This window comes from Amblyraja radiata, chromosome 7 (assembly GCF_010909765.2).
Source record: "Amblyraja radiata isolate CabotCenter1 chromosome 7, sAmbRad1.1.pri, whole genome shotgun sequence".
Lineage (NCBI taxonomy): Eukaryota > Metazoa > Chordata > Chondrichthyes > Rajiformes > Rajidae > Amblyraja > Amblyraja radiata.
This window is the reverse complement of record NC_045962.1, coordinates 71,389,860-71,407,757: the sequence shown is the minus strand read 5'-3', so window position 1 is coordinate 71,407,757 and position 17,898 is coordinate 71,389,860. Positions and strand designations below refer to the sequence as shown.

At 41.3% G+C, this 17,898-nt stretch overlaps 1 protein-coding gene across 2 annotated transcripts in view; it reads right to left on the bottom strand.

The window, feature by feature from the left end:
* Window positions 1-17,416, bottom strand: part of epc2 (enhancer of polycomb homolog 2) — a 62,899-nt gene extending 45,483 nt beyond the window's left edge. Inside the window, exon 1 of one of the 2 annotated variants that reach the window (XM_033024726.1) lies at window positions 16,855-17,416. In XM_033024726.1, the coding sequence (XP_032880617.1) occupies window positions 16,855-17,007 (153 nt within the window). In that variant the 5' untranslated portion in view covers window positions 17,008-17,416. The remainder of the gene's footprint in view (window positions 1-16,854) is intronic. The other variant, XM_033024725.1, reaches the window with a different exon arrangement.
* Window positions 17,417-17,898: the final 482 nt, after the last annotated feature.

Below are 17,898 nucleotides of genomic sequence, written 5' to 3'. Positions count from 1 at the left end.
TTATAATAAAGCATTTACAGAGTTTACAGATGAATATAGAAAAGTATTTCCCTGAATTCGACATATTGTGGATAAGATACCAATTCAACATCAATCAATCAGTGCCAAAAAGTCTGTCACAAACAGAAGAACAACAACTTTTGGAACTAGCTTACGATGGATTCTTAAAAAACAAATTGTCAGATAAAGCCCTAAAGTTCATTTTTCCATTTCCAAGCTCATACCAGTGAAGTTGGATTTTTGGCCCTTGTGAACATTAAGACGAAGAAGAGGAACTGCATATTAGATATTGAAACGCAACCGAGGTTGAAATTAACAACAGAGCCAAATTTTGCTAAAATATTTTTCCAACATAAGCAATTTCATCCTTCACATTGATGATAAATTATTTTAATAAAAACATATTTAATGGATACTTCCATGATACTTCAATAATTTTATTCTAGTAATTATACATATTATAGAAAAATTTTGTTTGCATGCAAACCTTAATCCAAAATAAAAATGTATGCAATTTTTATCGACTTTTATAATGAAATACGATTGTTTTTAACGAGGGGTACAAGATGGTTACGAAAAGGTACATGGGTATCAAAATCTTGGGAATCACTGCCTTAGAAGATTGGAGGGATGTCGACAAATACTCTCTTGAACTTCTACAGGTCTATGATAGCGAATGCATTGGTTGGTTGCATCATGGCCTGGTTCGGCAATTCGAATGCCCATGAACAAAGAAGGGGTCAATAGGAGACCCTACATCAAAAGGGCAGCTAACATCATCACAGACCCTGGCTATGCTTTCATTTCACAATCAGCATTGGGAAGAAGGGAAATGGTTGAAAATCAAGACCACCAGGTTCAAGAATAGCTTCTTCCCAGCAACTATCTACTGTGGACTGCTTTTGGTGGCATTAAGAATTTTGGGAGATTTTTTTGCACTGGTATTGAGGTTATTAATTTATTATTTCTTTATTATATATTAATAAGGGTATTGTGTTTACAGGCCTGTTATGCTGGGTTTGTCCAATCTCTTCGTATTGTTAACATTCTCTACACAATTCAACAGTCTGTTGAACCTTTTCTGCACTTTCAAAATCTCCAGATCCTTCCTATAGTGTGATGTTCAGAACAGCACAGAAAACTCCAAATGTGATCAAATCATAGATTATAAAGCTGCAAACAGTGTTTCGCACTTGTACATTCAAAATGATTAAATGTTCCAATATTTCGCCAAACCCTCTTTACTAACTCACATTCCATGTACAATCTTACTCCCAATTTCTCATCATGTGCTGATAACATGGCGAGACTTAATTCACGTACAGAACAAATATAACTGGAATACAGAATTGCAAACGTTTCCAGAAAGATCCTGTGGACGTGCACGAGAATAAATATCCCACAGTCCAATTTTCATCCCATAGCTATTTCAATAGTTGTACCATTAACTTTCATATAGTATGTGATCTCAATCTGCCAACCAAACCATGCAACTTTCAAAGCTCATAAGCACCTAATGTAGCACATTTCCATGGATATTTTAAATAATTAATAATTTGCCCGATGCTTTCCATCCCAATTAATCACTTTCAATACCTCACAATGTTAAATTGCATCACCAACAGGGCTCGAAATTAACGGTTGCCCGGGTGCCATTGACCACTCAAAGCGCCGCCGGGCAACTAAACACAGAGTCATTTTGCCCGGCTTGGCAACCAGATACTGGTTTGTACCGAAGACAGACACAAAAAACTGGAGTAACTCCGCGGGTCAGGCAGCATCTACGGAGAAAAGGAACGCGACGTTTGTGTCGGTGGTGACGGCGGTATTGTGTGAGAAAGATACTAGATGCGTGGTGACGAAGGGTTGGAGCGAATGACGGGCCCCAAACAGCAGCAGCGTCTACAGCGGCTCCATCTCTTCCTCTGCTCGCCCCCCCCCGATAGCGGCCGCTGCTTGCAAATCCGCTAATGGTGTTTAAAAAAAATAAAACTCCCGCACGCCGAGGCCGGGAGGAGGGAGGGAGGGGGAGGCCTCGGCGTGCGGGAGGGTTTGTTTTGAAAGCGGTTATCGCCGTTAGCGGGTTTGCAAGCAGCGGCCGCTATCAGGGAGGAGGAGGAGATGGAGCCGCTATCGCGGCCACAGCTGTGCGGGATCCGTCATTCGCTCCGACACTTCTGAAGCAGCTGCACCAAAGATACTATAGCTATAGGATCTTTGAGCTGCACCGCTCGGCCCCGCACCTTGCTGTTGGCTGGCGGAGGAGGGAGGCGGTGGCGAGGAATTCCTAACGGCTTAGGCAGCGAGCGATGTTGTCCGAGGAGTGCTGACCCTCCTTCCTCCCCACCCTTCGCTCTCTCTCTCTCTCTATCTCACGCCCCCTCCACCCCCCCCCCCTTATCCTGGGACCCCTCCTCTACATCCCGCACTGATCCCCATTCCCGCCTCTATTCAGTCCTCACTGACATCTCCTGTGCTCCCCTCCCCATCCCCCCCAAATCTATTCATCCTGCGCTGATCACCCTATCCACCTCGCATTAGTTCTCCTGCCGCCATAGCCCCCCCCCCCATCCATCCTACACTGGTTCCCCAATTCACCCTGCACTTACCCCTTTCCCATCCATCCTGCACCTCCTCCATCTATCCTGTACTGATCCCCCATCCATCCTGTACTAATCCACGCATTCATCCCGTACTGACCAACCCTCCATTTACCCTGTACCTTCCCCTCATTCATCCTGTAGAGATCTCCCATTCATCCTGCACAGACCCTCCGATCCACACTGTACTGACTCCCCCCCCCCCCCCCCCCCCATTCATCCTGCGCTGATCTCCCCCCCCCCCCATCCATCCTGTACTGATCCTCCCATTCAAGAAGAATGGGGGAAACAGTCTGAAGGTCTCGACCCGAAACGTAGCCTATTTCCTTCGCTCCATAGATGCTGCCTCACCCGCTGAGTTTCTCCAGCACTTTTGTCTACCCCCATCCATCCCGTACTGAACCCCCCATTCACACCACTGACATCCCCCGTGCTCTCCCCTCACAATTTTACCTACTCCAACCAACACGTACTAATTCACCTGCCTCAATCCATCCATTCTGCACCGACTGCCTTCTAACCACCCCCTCCGCCATCCATCCACCCCGCACTGATTCACACACACCCCCTTCCCTGACCCTATTGCCCTGGAAATGTCTTCAGAGCGAATATTGACTATGTTTGATAATGGAATGCAATCAAATGTGTTTTAATTCCCAATGTTATTATTTGTTTTAATCCATAAAGATGGATTAATTAAATTGTGAACACGTGAAACATTAAAACCGCAGTGTTCGATTGTCACTGCTACTGTTGACACGTTATTACAGAATTCATTTTATCGGCAAATCAATGCTCTTAATATGGAGTATCAGTACTGTAGTTATTTAATGAGCAACATTCACAACTATACGTACGTATATATGTTACCATGGTCCAGGATTTATTGACACGGGTTGATCATACGCTGAATAATCCAACCACATTTTTGTTTGGAAGTGGAAAGAACTAATAGAAATTGCATTAATTGCAATGTGTAAAAAGAGTTGAGATACTGTCTCATAATTTTGCTGCATGTCATTGTGGGATATATCATGTCTTGATTGGTGAATGCTTAGTTTGTGACTTTATTTGAAGCAGAAATAATATGAGAATGCTTCATTGAGTATAATTCAGACTGGTAACTACGCGCTTCGTCCGAGCACATTATCGCACGCGTCATGCAAGTCATCTTAAATGACCACCTAAACTGTCATTTGGCAACCTAAAAAGCTGCCACGGTTGCCCGGCTGGCAACAGGGAAAAAAAAGTTAAGCGAGAGCCCTGACCAATGTACATTTTTAACATTGTGTCTCAGTATTTAGTTAAAAATGCAATTATAATTCTGATTGCTAATAAGGAGAGTGACAACAGGACATAATTTAAACCATTCATTTCTGTACCATGTAATGAAACAAACTAAATCATACAACAACATTCAACACAATCAATTCTTAATTTAAATTTAACAGCAAGGAAATCTAAATAGCCATCACACTGAAAATGTCATAACCACAAACAATGATTACAAGTATTACTTATTACTCAATTACTTCTTTTTTCAATACTGACTTGAACCGATACTGAATAACTCAGCTGATAAAACACTATACACCCTTCTTACCCTTGTTTTGGTCATGTCATTAGTCTGCATTTAAAACTTTCAGATTGTAAGTGAGTAATCCTCACATTTTAGTACACTATGACGATGATAATACAACCTCTCAAATGAACAAGCTTACAAATTTGCTCGACGATGCAATCAAGTTTCTTTTTTGTTGCATTCACTCACAAAATAGATAAAAACCATAACAGGGAAGGTACTCCATAACCAGCCAGAGGTCAAATACATTTCCCACAGTGTGGATTATACCCATCTTGAGCCACAGACATATTCTGCAAAGCGTAACTCCAAGAGAAATGCAGGAAGAAGCAGCATCAACCACTAAAGATGGTCTTTTCAGAATCCACAAATATATTTGAAACCCATATATCAAGGGATATTGTGAAGCAAGGTTGTCTCTATCTTGCACCTGCTTCACTGATGACATACAAATCATGATCTTAACCAACAGTCCCGAGAACACCTAATCGACTGCACTGATCGCTGTCATGCGAGGCCGTCTCATCGGCCCAAAGTTTTTTCAAATTCTTTTTGTGCAGTGCTAGTTCGCAAATCCCACAAGCGGCCTTTTGGTATGGAGCCCCTTGAGAAAGAACAGTTATTCACTGCCCTGCCTCCACTGCAAAACCAAGGTCATCCCAATTTCAGTCGAGTCTTTTCCGGCTTTGCCAACTGATTCGCTAAAAAAAATATACAAATGAATGCTCCCTACAAAAATGCAAGTCTCCCAACCTACAAGACTCCCCTCTGACAACAGTGCATACAAATTCCCTGGAAAACATGGAACACATTGTGAGACTCAGGGCATGTAGGCACCAATAATTAAATTCATTTCAACCTTCAGTAAACCAGCAAAGCCTTATATCATCTGAGGAACATCAAAAGCTCAAATCTGGCACAATGCCCATTGTTTACTGGGTAACCGCGACCTCTGCCCTAAAGTACGCTTCTGAGACATGGTCCACCTGCAACAGGCACCTCAAAGTACTGAAAAGACAACAGCAAGGCTATTCTGAAAAATCCACCATAAACACGAGCGGGGTTAACAAGCCAACATCGCATTCAAGTGAGTTCTGACAGACTTCATCATTCACATATCTGATATGGGCAAGAGATTACTAAGTAGAGAAGGAAAAGATTCAAGAATGTGCACAACGATTTCTGGAAAAAGTAAGACAGCCCCATTGTATCACAGGCTCAAAATGATTCAAAATAAAGAAGATGGCATTGAAAACCAAATCCAGAAAACCAAGCCCAGCGTAACCAGGAGCTCACCACCTGCCTGGCCTTTCAAGCACCTCCTGGCCTGCTGATACCAAGGTCACGGGTCCCACATTGACTCCCCCACAGCCACACAAAATTCCTCAACTATGCCTTTTAGAAACAGAATACATTACAAATGTTAACTAATGCACTACAATGTTTCTACATATCCAGAGGAAGTTTACAGCCAAACTAATTTGGAAACTTTCTATCCAACATTTGTTTTTGTGGTCTTACATTCGTCATTTCCAGACAGCAACGTAAGAAAATGAAGGCAATATTATTACATCTTCAAATAGAGTTAGATTTAGCTCTTGGAGCTAAAGGGATATGGGGGGGGGGGGAAGCAGAACGGGGTACTGATTTTAGATGATCAACCATGATCATATTGAATGGCGGTGCTGGTTCGAAGGGCTGAATGGCCTAATCCTGCACCTATTTTTCTATGTTTATAATTAGGGGCAAATTATCAGAAACTGACATAATGCAACTTAAAAAGACAAACGTTTTCTTAATTACTCTCATAATTTTCTGCAAATTTCTATTATTTTCCCCAAACATGTTAATATCTGTGACAGTTCATATTAAAAAAGCTTTTATAGCTGAGATTATAATGAATATGAACAAGGTAAAAATATATATTTTGTATCCACTACAAAGATGCCAATCAATAGACAAAAGACAATAGATGCAGGAGTAGGCCATTTGGCCCTTCGAGCCAGCATCGCCATTCAATGTGATCATGGCTGATCAACCCCAATCGGAACAATACACTGAAATAATTTCTCCTGATTTTTACCCATTTTCTTTGTTTAGGACATCTGCAAAATATGAAGAGCAACAATATGAAATCTACGACATAATAATATAAATATTTATTTAAAAGGACCACAGGATGCTTATTGTAACTACATGAGCTTTGACAACTTTATGAAAATAGTTAAGAAAAAATTTGGCTGCTTAAACTACATTACTCCCTTTTCAGATAATTCACTAATTTTATTGGAAGGTGTAATAAAATCAGAAATAGTATTGTTTTTCTATTTACATATAATTAATAGGCAATCTCCCATTCATTGTAACTTCAAGTGTAAAATGACGATTAGACCACCAAAAGAGCGATTTTGCTAATTTCTCTGGGCTACATTGATGGCGATTAAATCAAAGATAGACACAAAATGAGTCTGATGAAGGGTCTCGGCCCGAAACATCACCCATTCCTTCTTTCCAGAGATGCTGCCTGTCACTCTGTTACTCCAGCATTTTGTATCTATCTTCAATAATCCTCAATGTTGCTTTGGAAGCAGCCATGTAGATATATACAACTAAATCTTCAATGAGAACTACCAATTTTGAAACCAACTGAGTTCAAAATATAAAAGGATAGCCAGCTATTTAGCTTACATAACAAAACAGTTCTTCATCAATTTGTGTAGTCTGTGTGACTTTGTGTACAAAGCTGAAATAGGCAAGATGATTGATATAGGCAAGTTAAAAAAAAATAAAAAATCACATTCACAGCATTACATATAATTTCAGCAGACCAAAATATTCGAACTGGTTAGTGTTTGCAAAATTCTGAAAAAACACGACAGCTGTATAAAGATTCATTGGACTGCATTCTGGATAGGAAGGAGAAATTACACCATAGATTCTTACAAGAATCCAGCATCTACCGTTTCTTATGTCTGATTTACATTCAGCATCTTATGCGGTGCTTTAGGGAAGATTTGTTGGTTACTTTAATGCTGTGGGATCTTTTAAACCAGTGCTTCTGAAGAAGGGTTTCGGCCCGGAACGTTGCCTATTTCCTTCGCTCCATAGATGCTGCTGCACCCGCTGAGTTTCTCCAGCACTTTTGTCTTCCTTCGATTGTCCAGCATCTGCAGTTCCTTCTTAAACACTTAGAAACATAGAAATTAGGTGCAGGAGTAGGCCATTCGGCCCTTCGAGCCTGCACCGCCATTCAATATGATCATGGCTGATCATCCAACTCAGTATCCCGTACCTGCCTTCTCTCCATACCCTCTGATCCCCTTAGCCACAAGGGCCACATCTAACTCCCTCTTAAATATAGCCAATGAACTGGCCTCGACTACCCTCTGTGGCAGAGAGTTCCAGAGATTCACCACTCTCTGTGTGAAAAAGGTTCTTCTCATCTCGGTTTTAAAGGATTTCCCCCCTTGTCCTGGACTTCCCCAACATCGGGAGCAATCTTCCTGCATCTAGCCTGTCCAACCCCTTAAGAATTTTATAAGTTTCTATAAGATCCCCTCTCAATCTCCTAAATATGGCCTCTGGATGTCCTCACACATGTCCCACAAGCTTATTTCCTGGCCCATTTCAAAAATGTCAACACTTTTGCAAGGACCAGATTTTACTTTGGGCACCTCTGACAAAACTAAGTTAAAAGGGCAGCCCTGTTATAGTTCTCTTCAGACATCCACACATAAGCACGTTGAACTAAATTAAGAAAACATGCTCGCCTAAAGTTAACAGTCCAAGACTCAGACGATATGCAGTTTGAGGCATAATTTAATTCTAGAAGTTCAGATTTTTTAATTTGGAAACTCCCACAAAATGATGGCGGTTTTGTTGCAATGAGATAATTAACTGACCAATATATCAGAACAAATTGATGTCCAGAATGAAGATGAGAAGTTGGGACCAATTGTAATTTAGTAACTTTTCAGAAACTTAACACACATTCCCTTAAGAAATGCCACCACAAAAACTGATAAGTAAATGACGATATTTTGCTAATCTTTTCATTAAAATTGGATCTGTACCTGCAAATGTTTTACACCACAAATCAGGATCTGGCATAATAAAATAAGAGAATAATTTAAAAAAATAGAAATTCTTAGTTTGGTTTCCAGTGCCTGCTAATTTTCCCCCAGATACATAGTTGCAAATGTGCTGTATAAAAAATGTAATCCTTTTCTAAATGATGAGTTGCATCATTATTTAATAAAGAAACAAATACAATTAGTTCAAATATAATCCAGAGAGAAGGGGTAGAAGTGACGTGATTTTAGAAAAAGCAAATAAAAATTAGCACACTTTACACATTTAGTTTGCGTGGGGTGATTTTTTTCCAATCAATTATGGGGTTTTTTTCCAATCAACGATGTTCGTTGGATTAAATACCAAGATTTAGGATAATATATTTCAATAATAAATGCGTGCAAATGATGCTGGCATATCAATGTCACCCAAAATTCCCCTGAAATAAAACATTTCACGTGACTGCCTTCAGAATGATTTCAGATCGTCAACATGACAGTTCCTACATAAAAATCGCATACTACCCAAGCATTATGTTTATTTTTTAATAGTGCATCAATCTCACCTTGGAATTAAATATCACCTTGGAATTTTGTGTACATTTTGTCAAAGGGATTGAAACCACCAACATCTGACAAAATGCCTATGCAGGAAATTGAGCTAATCTTTCTGATCAAAAATATATGTAAATCAGCCATGAATCACCACTGATAAGTATATAGTATTGTCATGCAGGTACCTGCTCAGCAAAGTATAGCAACTAAAAAAAGTTTGCAATTTCTTTGTGGAATATCAGCCACAAAGCAGGAAAGATTCCGATTTTTATTGAAGTACTGGATCAGATAAGTAATTTATTAAAGAACTAGACACAATATGGAAAGTAATCCAAAACCAGCAATTTATAAATGTTGAAACAAAGAACTGCAGATGCTGGTTTGCAAAAAAGGACAAAGTGCTGGAACAACTCAGAGGGTCAGACAGCATCTCCGGAGAACAAGGATATGTGACGTTTCGGGTTGGGACCCTTCCTCAGAATGCCTTGCTTACATTGTTACCAAAATGTGCATGCGACACACCTCTCTTTTATTCAAGCTGGACTAAAAACTATTGTGTGGTTTATTTTGTATGTAGTAATTGCTTCCTGTGTTGTCAGTTTGAGTTCAATTGAGTTTAATTTATTGTCACATATAGTTCAGTACTTGCTTTTTGAAAGTGTAAACATTGCTTCTGGCAATATTTTCTTTGTGTTGTTGTACACACCCTTTGTTAATTAATGTTTATTCGCTGACCTTTAATGAGCAGCGCAATTTGTTTCTATAAATTGTATGCTGAAGGCTAGTTGCTTACTTGTGTAATTCATATATTTTTATTCACCACGGTCATAAGTGCATATCCATATTGGTCAGGAATATGCCACCAAAATAATACATTTATTGCAGTGGTAGTCTTGTGATATTTTAAACATAACAAATCAGTTTATTGCTTGGAGAAACTTTTGGTCACAGTTAAAATGCATTTCAATTCTTAGGTGGTTGTTAATGATGCAATTCTTAATAATATGGAAAGCAGTTAGGATTTGCATTGGTATTTAATCATCATGTGGATGCAATGAAATTTAAATATTATTATAGGGATGAGTATGTTCAGTTAAAGGATGTATGCTGAAGAGCGATAGTCCTAAATTTCAGAATATGGAACAATACAGCAAAGGGACACCATTCTTTGGTCCACTATGTCTATGCCGACTGTGATACCAGACAAAACTTATCCCATCTGCAGGACTTGGTCCATGTCCTCCATACTTTGCATGTTTATTTATCTGTTTAAAAGCTGCTTGAACATGGTTATCCTATCTGTGTCTTCCAATTCCTCAAGTAGCACGTTCTGCACCCTCACCAAAGCATCCACATACCTCATGTAATGTACCGACCAAAACTGCATGCAATACTCCAAATGTGGCAGATCCCAAGATTTATACGGCTGCAACATGACTTGCTAACATTCGCACTCAACGCCCCGATTGCTGAATGCAAACATGTCATGCACCTTCTTTACCACCAAATCCAGTTGTTCCAAACAGCAATGTTCCGAAGTACCCTGCTATTTACCATATAATTTCATCTTGTACTTAATTTCCCATGTATGCATCATCTCATACTGGTCTGGATTAAACTTCATCTCTCATTTCTCCTCAAAAATGTATAACGTATCTACATTACATTTATCTATCCGTTAACAATCTTTCTAATTATCTGGAAAGTAGTGATTCAAACTGTTAAGCCTTTGTATGAAAGTTGCAGAAGTTGATATTATTTTCATGAGGAGGGCAAGTGCCGCAAATATCAACCACCAGTCTTTGATGCTTGATAAGTTCCTGGATCATTGACAAAATGTTGCATTTGCAGCTTGCCTTTATCTTGGCAGCCAAATTTTTCGTATGATTTTTCTTGGGTAAATTAATACAGGTCCACTGCTGATTTTCTGGCATCCGTGGTGGATTATCCAGAGCCTTGCTGGATTATCCATTTTGCCGGCCTAACAGAGGTCAGGACCTACGAGAGGAGACAAACAGTACCAGGATGGTCTGCCTAGGGACGAGATACTAGCCCGCAAAGCTGGGCGCAGAAGTCGGTTATGAGAATGGACCTGCCGGCTCCCGTCAGGTTCCAGAGACCAGGCAGCAGTGGGCAAATTCAGTCTACCGATTGGCCACGGAAGTCCCGATGAGTTTGAGCTCGCCCGCTTTAGCCAGCCTTGGCACATTTTCAGGATGCGCGGGAGGGGGGGGGGGTCCTGTACTGCATTTACACTTGAAATCTATGGCTTCTATAACAATCATAGAAGCTTAAGGTTATACAGGGGAAGATTATACAGGGCAAAGCGTGCAGTGGGCCAACAAACAGAACACTGGACGAACTTAAGATAGACATAAAATACTGGAGTTAGTCAGCGGGGCAGACAGCATCTCTGGAAAGAAGGAATGGGTGACATTTCAGGGGAAGAGAAACGAGAGATAAAGACAGTGATGTAGAGAGATATAGAACAAATGAAATATATATTTTTACAATACTGGAGCGATTTCGAGGAACAAGATTATTATTCCGTTTTTTACACCAATACACTGTTCTTAACAAAAATCTACCCAGCATGTGAAACCTTATAAATAACAGATATGAATTAGATAACTTCAAGACCAAAAGTCAAAAACTTTGTTCATGACAGACACATTTTCATCGTTTTACCACCAAATTGGACACCAAAAATGTGACATTAAAAACGGCCACATTTAGTCATGAATATTTAATTCATAAACTTCATATGGCTCCTCATACATATACGTTTTGATAATGATCTAGGGAAATATCTTCATCAATACCAGGAGAAAAATACAGTAACATGTTTGGTATTCTGCCCAAAGGGGGGGGAGGGGGAGGGGGAGGGGGAGGGGGAGAGGGAGAGAGAGAGAGAGAAAGAAAAAAGTTGCTCAACAAATAATTTGAGGAAATCACAAGAAAGAAACTGGAGAGATATATGTGTGTGTGTGTGTATATCTATCTATATATATCTATATATATCTATATATATATATATATATATATATATATATATATATATATATATATATATATATATCTATATCTATATCTATATCTATATCTATATATATATATATATCTATATATATATCTATATATCTATATATATATATACACACACACACACACACACACACACTTCTCTATCTTTCTTGTGATTTCCTCTAATTATTTGTTGAGCAACTCTTTTCTTTCAATCTCTCTATGAAATCCTAATATTGTGAATAAAATATCCATGAACACATGCCAAGATATTTTTTCATTCTATATTAGTGTAATAAAATGTAGCGTATACATGCCTACACTGATACAAGTGCTAGCCTTAGACATGAATAATGTACATTGCTACCATAGTTTAGTTTTGAATTTAACATGCATCATGATCTTGATATTTTGAAGAACCATTAAATCATTTAAATGGTGACTAAATTATGCTTGAGGAAGTTTTAAAATTTAAATTGTATTTTTCCATTTATTGTTTGATTCACAAAATTAAATAACAACATTATATGTTCTAAATCTTAAGTGAGAAGTAGATGAGAACTTATTCCGTGTTCATTTTCACAATTGGCCATTTCGTTACTTAATGTGTGCAATATCTAAATAAATTACCTGCTTCTTAATTACTTTTTAATATGTGAATAAACATTAATGAGTAAATGCAAGCACCCAAGGACAGATTGGGGAAACGTCCCACATTTACGCTCCCAGAGTGCGTGCATTTTTCACTGCAATCCCATTCAAAAAAGTTTGCACAAGGAATTGAATGGACCAAACTTGGGAGAAGTCACTTCCTAGGAGATAACACGGTAAGTTCACGGAGCTAGGAACGCTGTTGCTGTGGTGCAAGCTGACTCGAATGGCTTAATCATGGCTGCAGACTAAATATAGAAAATAGGTGCAGGAGTAGACCATTCGGCCCTTCGAGCCTGCACCGCCATTCAATATGATCATGGCTGATCATCCAACTCAGCATCCCATACCTGCCTTCTCTCCATACCCCCTGATCCCTTTAGCCACAAGGGCCACATCTAACTCCCTCTTAAATATAGCCAATGAACTGGCCTAAAAGGGGCCCCCCCATTAATGAGCCTTCATATAATAACATTAATGTGCGGCACTGGCATGACTAATGTGGCGCTGCATACTCTGTACTTGCAGGCAAAGATACTGGAGCATGACGGTAATCGTGAAGCCGTTTCCAAAGATGCCGCTAAAAATTACCCATGACCTACAAGGGCATTTTTGCCGAGTGGACCATCTTTATCAAATTGCCTCTATGATCTTTGGTGGAAAAGGTGTTTGCAATGTTATTGTTCCATGTGGTATTCATAAACATAGAAAGGAATAAGAAATACGTACATTTACTGTGCCAACCAGGTCACTGGTGGACACCACATGACAACCGTTTCACAAAATGTATTTGTGTATTCTGATGCCATTTTTGGAAACTTGCCATCAACATGGTATCTTTTCTTATGTCTTTTGTTGATACTATGTTAGCCATGAACCCAATAAAGTGCTTGTCAACGTTTTTGAATGAATTTGAAATTTGACTCCCTTTGTCACATTATTGTGTGCCAGTATTGTAAAAAGACACATATGCAAAAAAGTTATGATTATAAAGGAAACAGGCCATTGTTAACTGTTTGCTAGGTGTAAACAGGAACCTAGTGTGACTTGGGTGAGGGAGGGATGGAGAGGGGGTGCAGAGGTTATTTGAAGTTAGAGAAATCAATAAAGCTGCCCAAGCAAAATATGAGAGGCTGTTCCTCCAATTTGCGATTAGCCTCACTCTGACAATCAACGAGGCCTAGGACAGAAAGGTCTATGTTTCTATGTTTCAATGTCAGTGGGAATGGGGAGGGGAATTAAAGTGTTGAAGAATGGGAAGGAGAATTAAATAACTTGGTAGACTAAGCAGCCTTCCCTATCCATGTATATGTAAAGTGTCCATTAAATGTTGTAATTATACCCATCTCTGTCACTTTCACTGGTAGCTCATTTAGCCATCACCGATTTCATCAAACGTATCCACGGCTGTATTCCAACAATGATGGAAGTGTTGGATGTTGACCTTACAAAGCAGGGATGTGAACATCGCCTCGTCCTTATCAACAAAATAGCTGTCGAGGATTCTCTCAAACTTCTACCGATGGTTTACAGAAAGCATTTTGACGGGAGGCATCCCAGTTTGGTATCCAACTGCTCTGCCCACGACCGCACGCGTTTACCCTGCAGAATGATGAATGCAACTCAGTCCATCACATGCTCATCACTTTCTTCTATCCAATTAATTTTCAGCTGAATTGGATCAAGATCTAACTATTTTCAGATTCATGCCACCCTTTTTTCCCCTCTTCTACTTTCCAAGAGAAGATATGCGAGCTTGATAGCACAGATGTCCAGACGAAAGAATGGCTTCTTTCCCACAGTTACCAGGTTCGCACCGTACTTATTTATTACTCTACCCACTCAGTTATTTTGTTATTGTACTTCAGGGTTTTTTGTGATATGTCAGATTGCATTACAATCTTTACACCATTATGTTGTTTTGCATTTGTTGCTTTATTTATTATTGTAAATATTGTATTGTTTACTCCATGAGCTTCATGTAAACTAAGAATTTCATTACATTCTGGTGTTTTTTAGAATAAACAAATCTGAATCTGAATATAGAACACATCAGCAGAGCAGAGCCGGAGCTCCTAGCTCTTGGTTTACTGTGCTTTAAAATTACAAATAATACCCGAATTTCATGGGTGTTCCATAGCAAGTTGGAAGCCCAGGAAACTTTTTTCATGTGCACTTATTCGTCTTTGCAAATCCTTGTAAATTCCCTTTCAAACATTCAACATTGCCCTCAATGGCCAAAAATGTTAGTTTTTGTTAGTAATTTGCCAAATCCAAGAACTTTCAAACACACCTGCTACAGATTTGAAAAATGTGCACATATGCAAATGAAAGAATTGTAATTTTGCTCAGTACCCCATTCCAACATCTCTCCGCTATCTGTACCCAGATTAGTATACAGTGCCGCTTAAAGTCATGCTTTATCAAATTGCCTCATGTCGTGAATAACAAAGCCAATTTGAAAGGCATGCAGTGTTTACTCTGGAAAAAGGCATCACTATTAGTCTAAGGTAGACAAAAATGCTGGAGAAACTCAGCGGGTGAGGCAGCATCCATGGAGCGAAGGAAATAGGCGACGTTTCGGGTCGAGACCTTTCTTCAGACTGATGTGAGGATGGGGGGGGAGGGGGGAGAAGAAAGCACTAGGCGGAGACAGTGGGAGAGCTTGGAAGGGGAGGAGAAAGCAGGGACTACCCAAAATTGGAGAAGTCACTGTTCATACCACTGGGGTGTAAACTGCCCAAGCGAAATATGAGGTGCCGCTCAATTATTAGTCTGTCAATGGATAAAACTATAAAATAATCACTAACTAATAAGTGTCAATGGATAAAACTATAAAATAATCACTAACTAATAAAATAATCAGGCAGCTTCTGGAGGATATGGACAGGTAATTTTTCAGGTTGGGACCCTTCTGCAGACTGATTGTAGTCTAATCCTGCAATTAGCCTGAAGAAGGATCCTGACCCAAGGCCTACAGTCTGAAAAAGCATCCCAACACAAAATGTAATCTATTCATGTTCTCCAGATATGCTGTCTGAACTGCTGAGCATCTGTAGCTTCTTGTTTCTACATGTTCCTTCAGTTACCAGTGACCTACTCCACCAGAGTTTGTTTTGAGCTAACCAACATTTGTAGTTCCCCGTGTCTCAATATCAATTGTAAACCATATTTTGCATTTGCATTTAACCAAAAGTACAAAGAATACAAGAAAATATTAAGATTTCCAAGATTGTTGCCAGGTCTCAAGGGTCTGAACGACAGGGAGAGGATGAGTACACTGGGACTTTATTCTTTGGAGCACAGGAGAGGAGAGATCTTACAGAGGTGTATAAAATCATGAGGAATAGATCGGGTGGATCCACACTTTCTCTTGCTCAGAGTAGGGCAATGAAGGGGACATAGGTTTAAAGTGAAGGGAAAAAGATTTAATAGAAATCTGAGCAGTAACCTTTTCATAGAAAAAGTGGTGGAATGTGTGCCTGTCTTCCTGCACTGCTGCACTTGACTGGGTCGCGGCCGGCAGGTGTATGGAATAAGCTGCCAGAGAAGGTAGTTCAAGCAGGGACTATCGCAACATTTAAGAAAGAATTGGACAGCTACGTGGATAAGGCAGATTTAGAGGGAAATTGGCTAAACGCAGGCAGGTGGAACTAGTGGAGCTAGTACATGTTGGCCGGTATGGGCAAGTTGTGCTGAAGGGCCTGTTTCCACACTGTATGAATCCAAGGGGCACTGAAGGGTATTTTTCTCAAATAAATCAAGAACAACTAGCAACAGCGTAATGTTTCTTCTGTATCTGTAAAACTACTCGAAGAAATAAGGGCAATTCATCCTTTGGTTGCCCCCTAGGTGCACATGCAATGAATGGTGTCAGCTGGCGAGAGACTTGTCAAGTCAGAGCCCATGCAACTTGTGTTTATCACAGCGCCGGCACCGCTGGAACTCCGCCCCATGGGCAGCCACCCAATCAGCGGCGGGTAGCCGGCCAGCAATCCGTGATTGACAGGGCGAGCAGCCAATCGGGCGGAGGGAGAGGCGGGACATCGGCCTCCCTCAACCCAAAGCCGTCAAGAGCAGCAGCAGATGCAAACTTAAAAAAAAATTGTTATTAACCCCTCTGAAAACAAAAAGTTGCCTCCCGCACGAGCAGAACATCTACACCGTCTCAGTCCATTCTCTTCGCCCGTGGAGGGATTTTGTTAGGATGAGGAGAGTTGGGTTCGTTTTCAAATTTCCGCGCCAATTCACTGGGAATGACAACAATGGCGGCCGGCCGGCGGGCGGAGGCCTCGGCTTGCGCAGTGAGTGGAGCGCCAGCGGCCGCTCTCCCCTCCCTCCCTTCCTCCAACCCGCGCTGTCTCACACTCACCGACTCCTCTTCTTTTTCCATCCCGGTGGGCATCTGCGGCACGGCCCTGTTGATGGACACGCAGTCCTGGAGGTCCGGCAGATCCTTCGCCCGGTAAATGGGCAGCGGCTTGGCGGCGTCCAAGGCCCGCGCTCGGAAGGAGAGTTTACTCATTGTTGGTGGTGGTGTTGTTGTTGTTGTGCGAGGGGAGGGGAGGGGGGAAAGAGGGAAGGGAGGGTGGGAGGGGGAGGGAGGGGAGGGGGGGAGGAAAAAGAAGGCGATATCCCTCCCCGGGTTTATCGCTGCGAGGTTACACACACATACACAAAAAAAAAGCGGACCTCACTGGCACAAAGATGGCGCTTCAAAAGCAGTCTTAAATCGGCGGCCGGGCGCCCGGAGCCGCTCATGGATGCGAGTTAAGGAGTCCGTCCGCGGGATCGGTCGGTCGCGACACAAAATGCCCCTCATGCCGACCGAGCGGAGCCGGAGAAACCGAAATTTGGCCGTCGGTCCGCGACATGCGCCACGGCAAACATGGCGGACATTAAAGCAGCGATCCCAGGGAGCCGCGCGCGCGCCTCCGGCAACGTGGGGGGAGGGGTGCGCGCGCACCCGCCAGCCAGCCGCGACCCAGTCAAGTGCAGCAGTGCAGGAAGACAGGCGTGCAAATGACGGAGCACATGTGGATGGATGATAAGATGCGGGAGTAACTGAGAGAGTCAGGCAACATCTCTGGAGAACGTGGATGGATGGATGACAGACGCACGCACGCACAATGCTGGAGTAACTCGGAGGGTAAGAAGGCGGCATCTCCGGAGAAGATCATGGTTGCATGGATGACAGACACTCAAATGGCCAGGCAGCATCTCTGGAAAAGAACGTGGATGGGCAAATGATCCATGCCTGAGTAACTCAGAGGGTCGGGCAGCATCTCCGGAGAAGAACGTGGATAGATGATAGACACTCAAATGCTGGAGTAACTCAGAGGGTAAGGCAGCATCTCCGGAGAAGAACGTGGATAGATGATAGACACTCAAATGCTGGAGTAACTCAGAGGGTAAG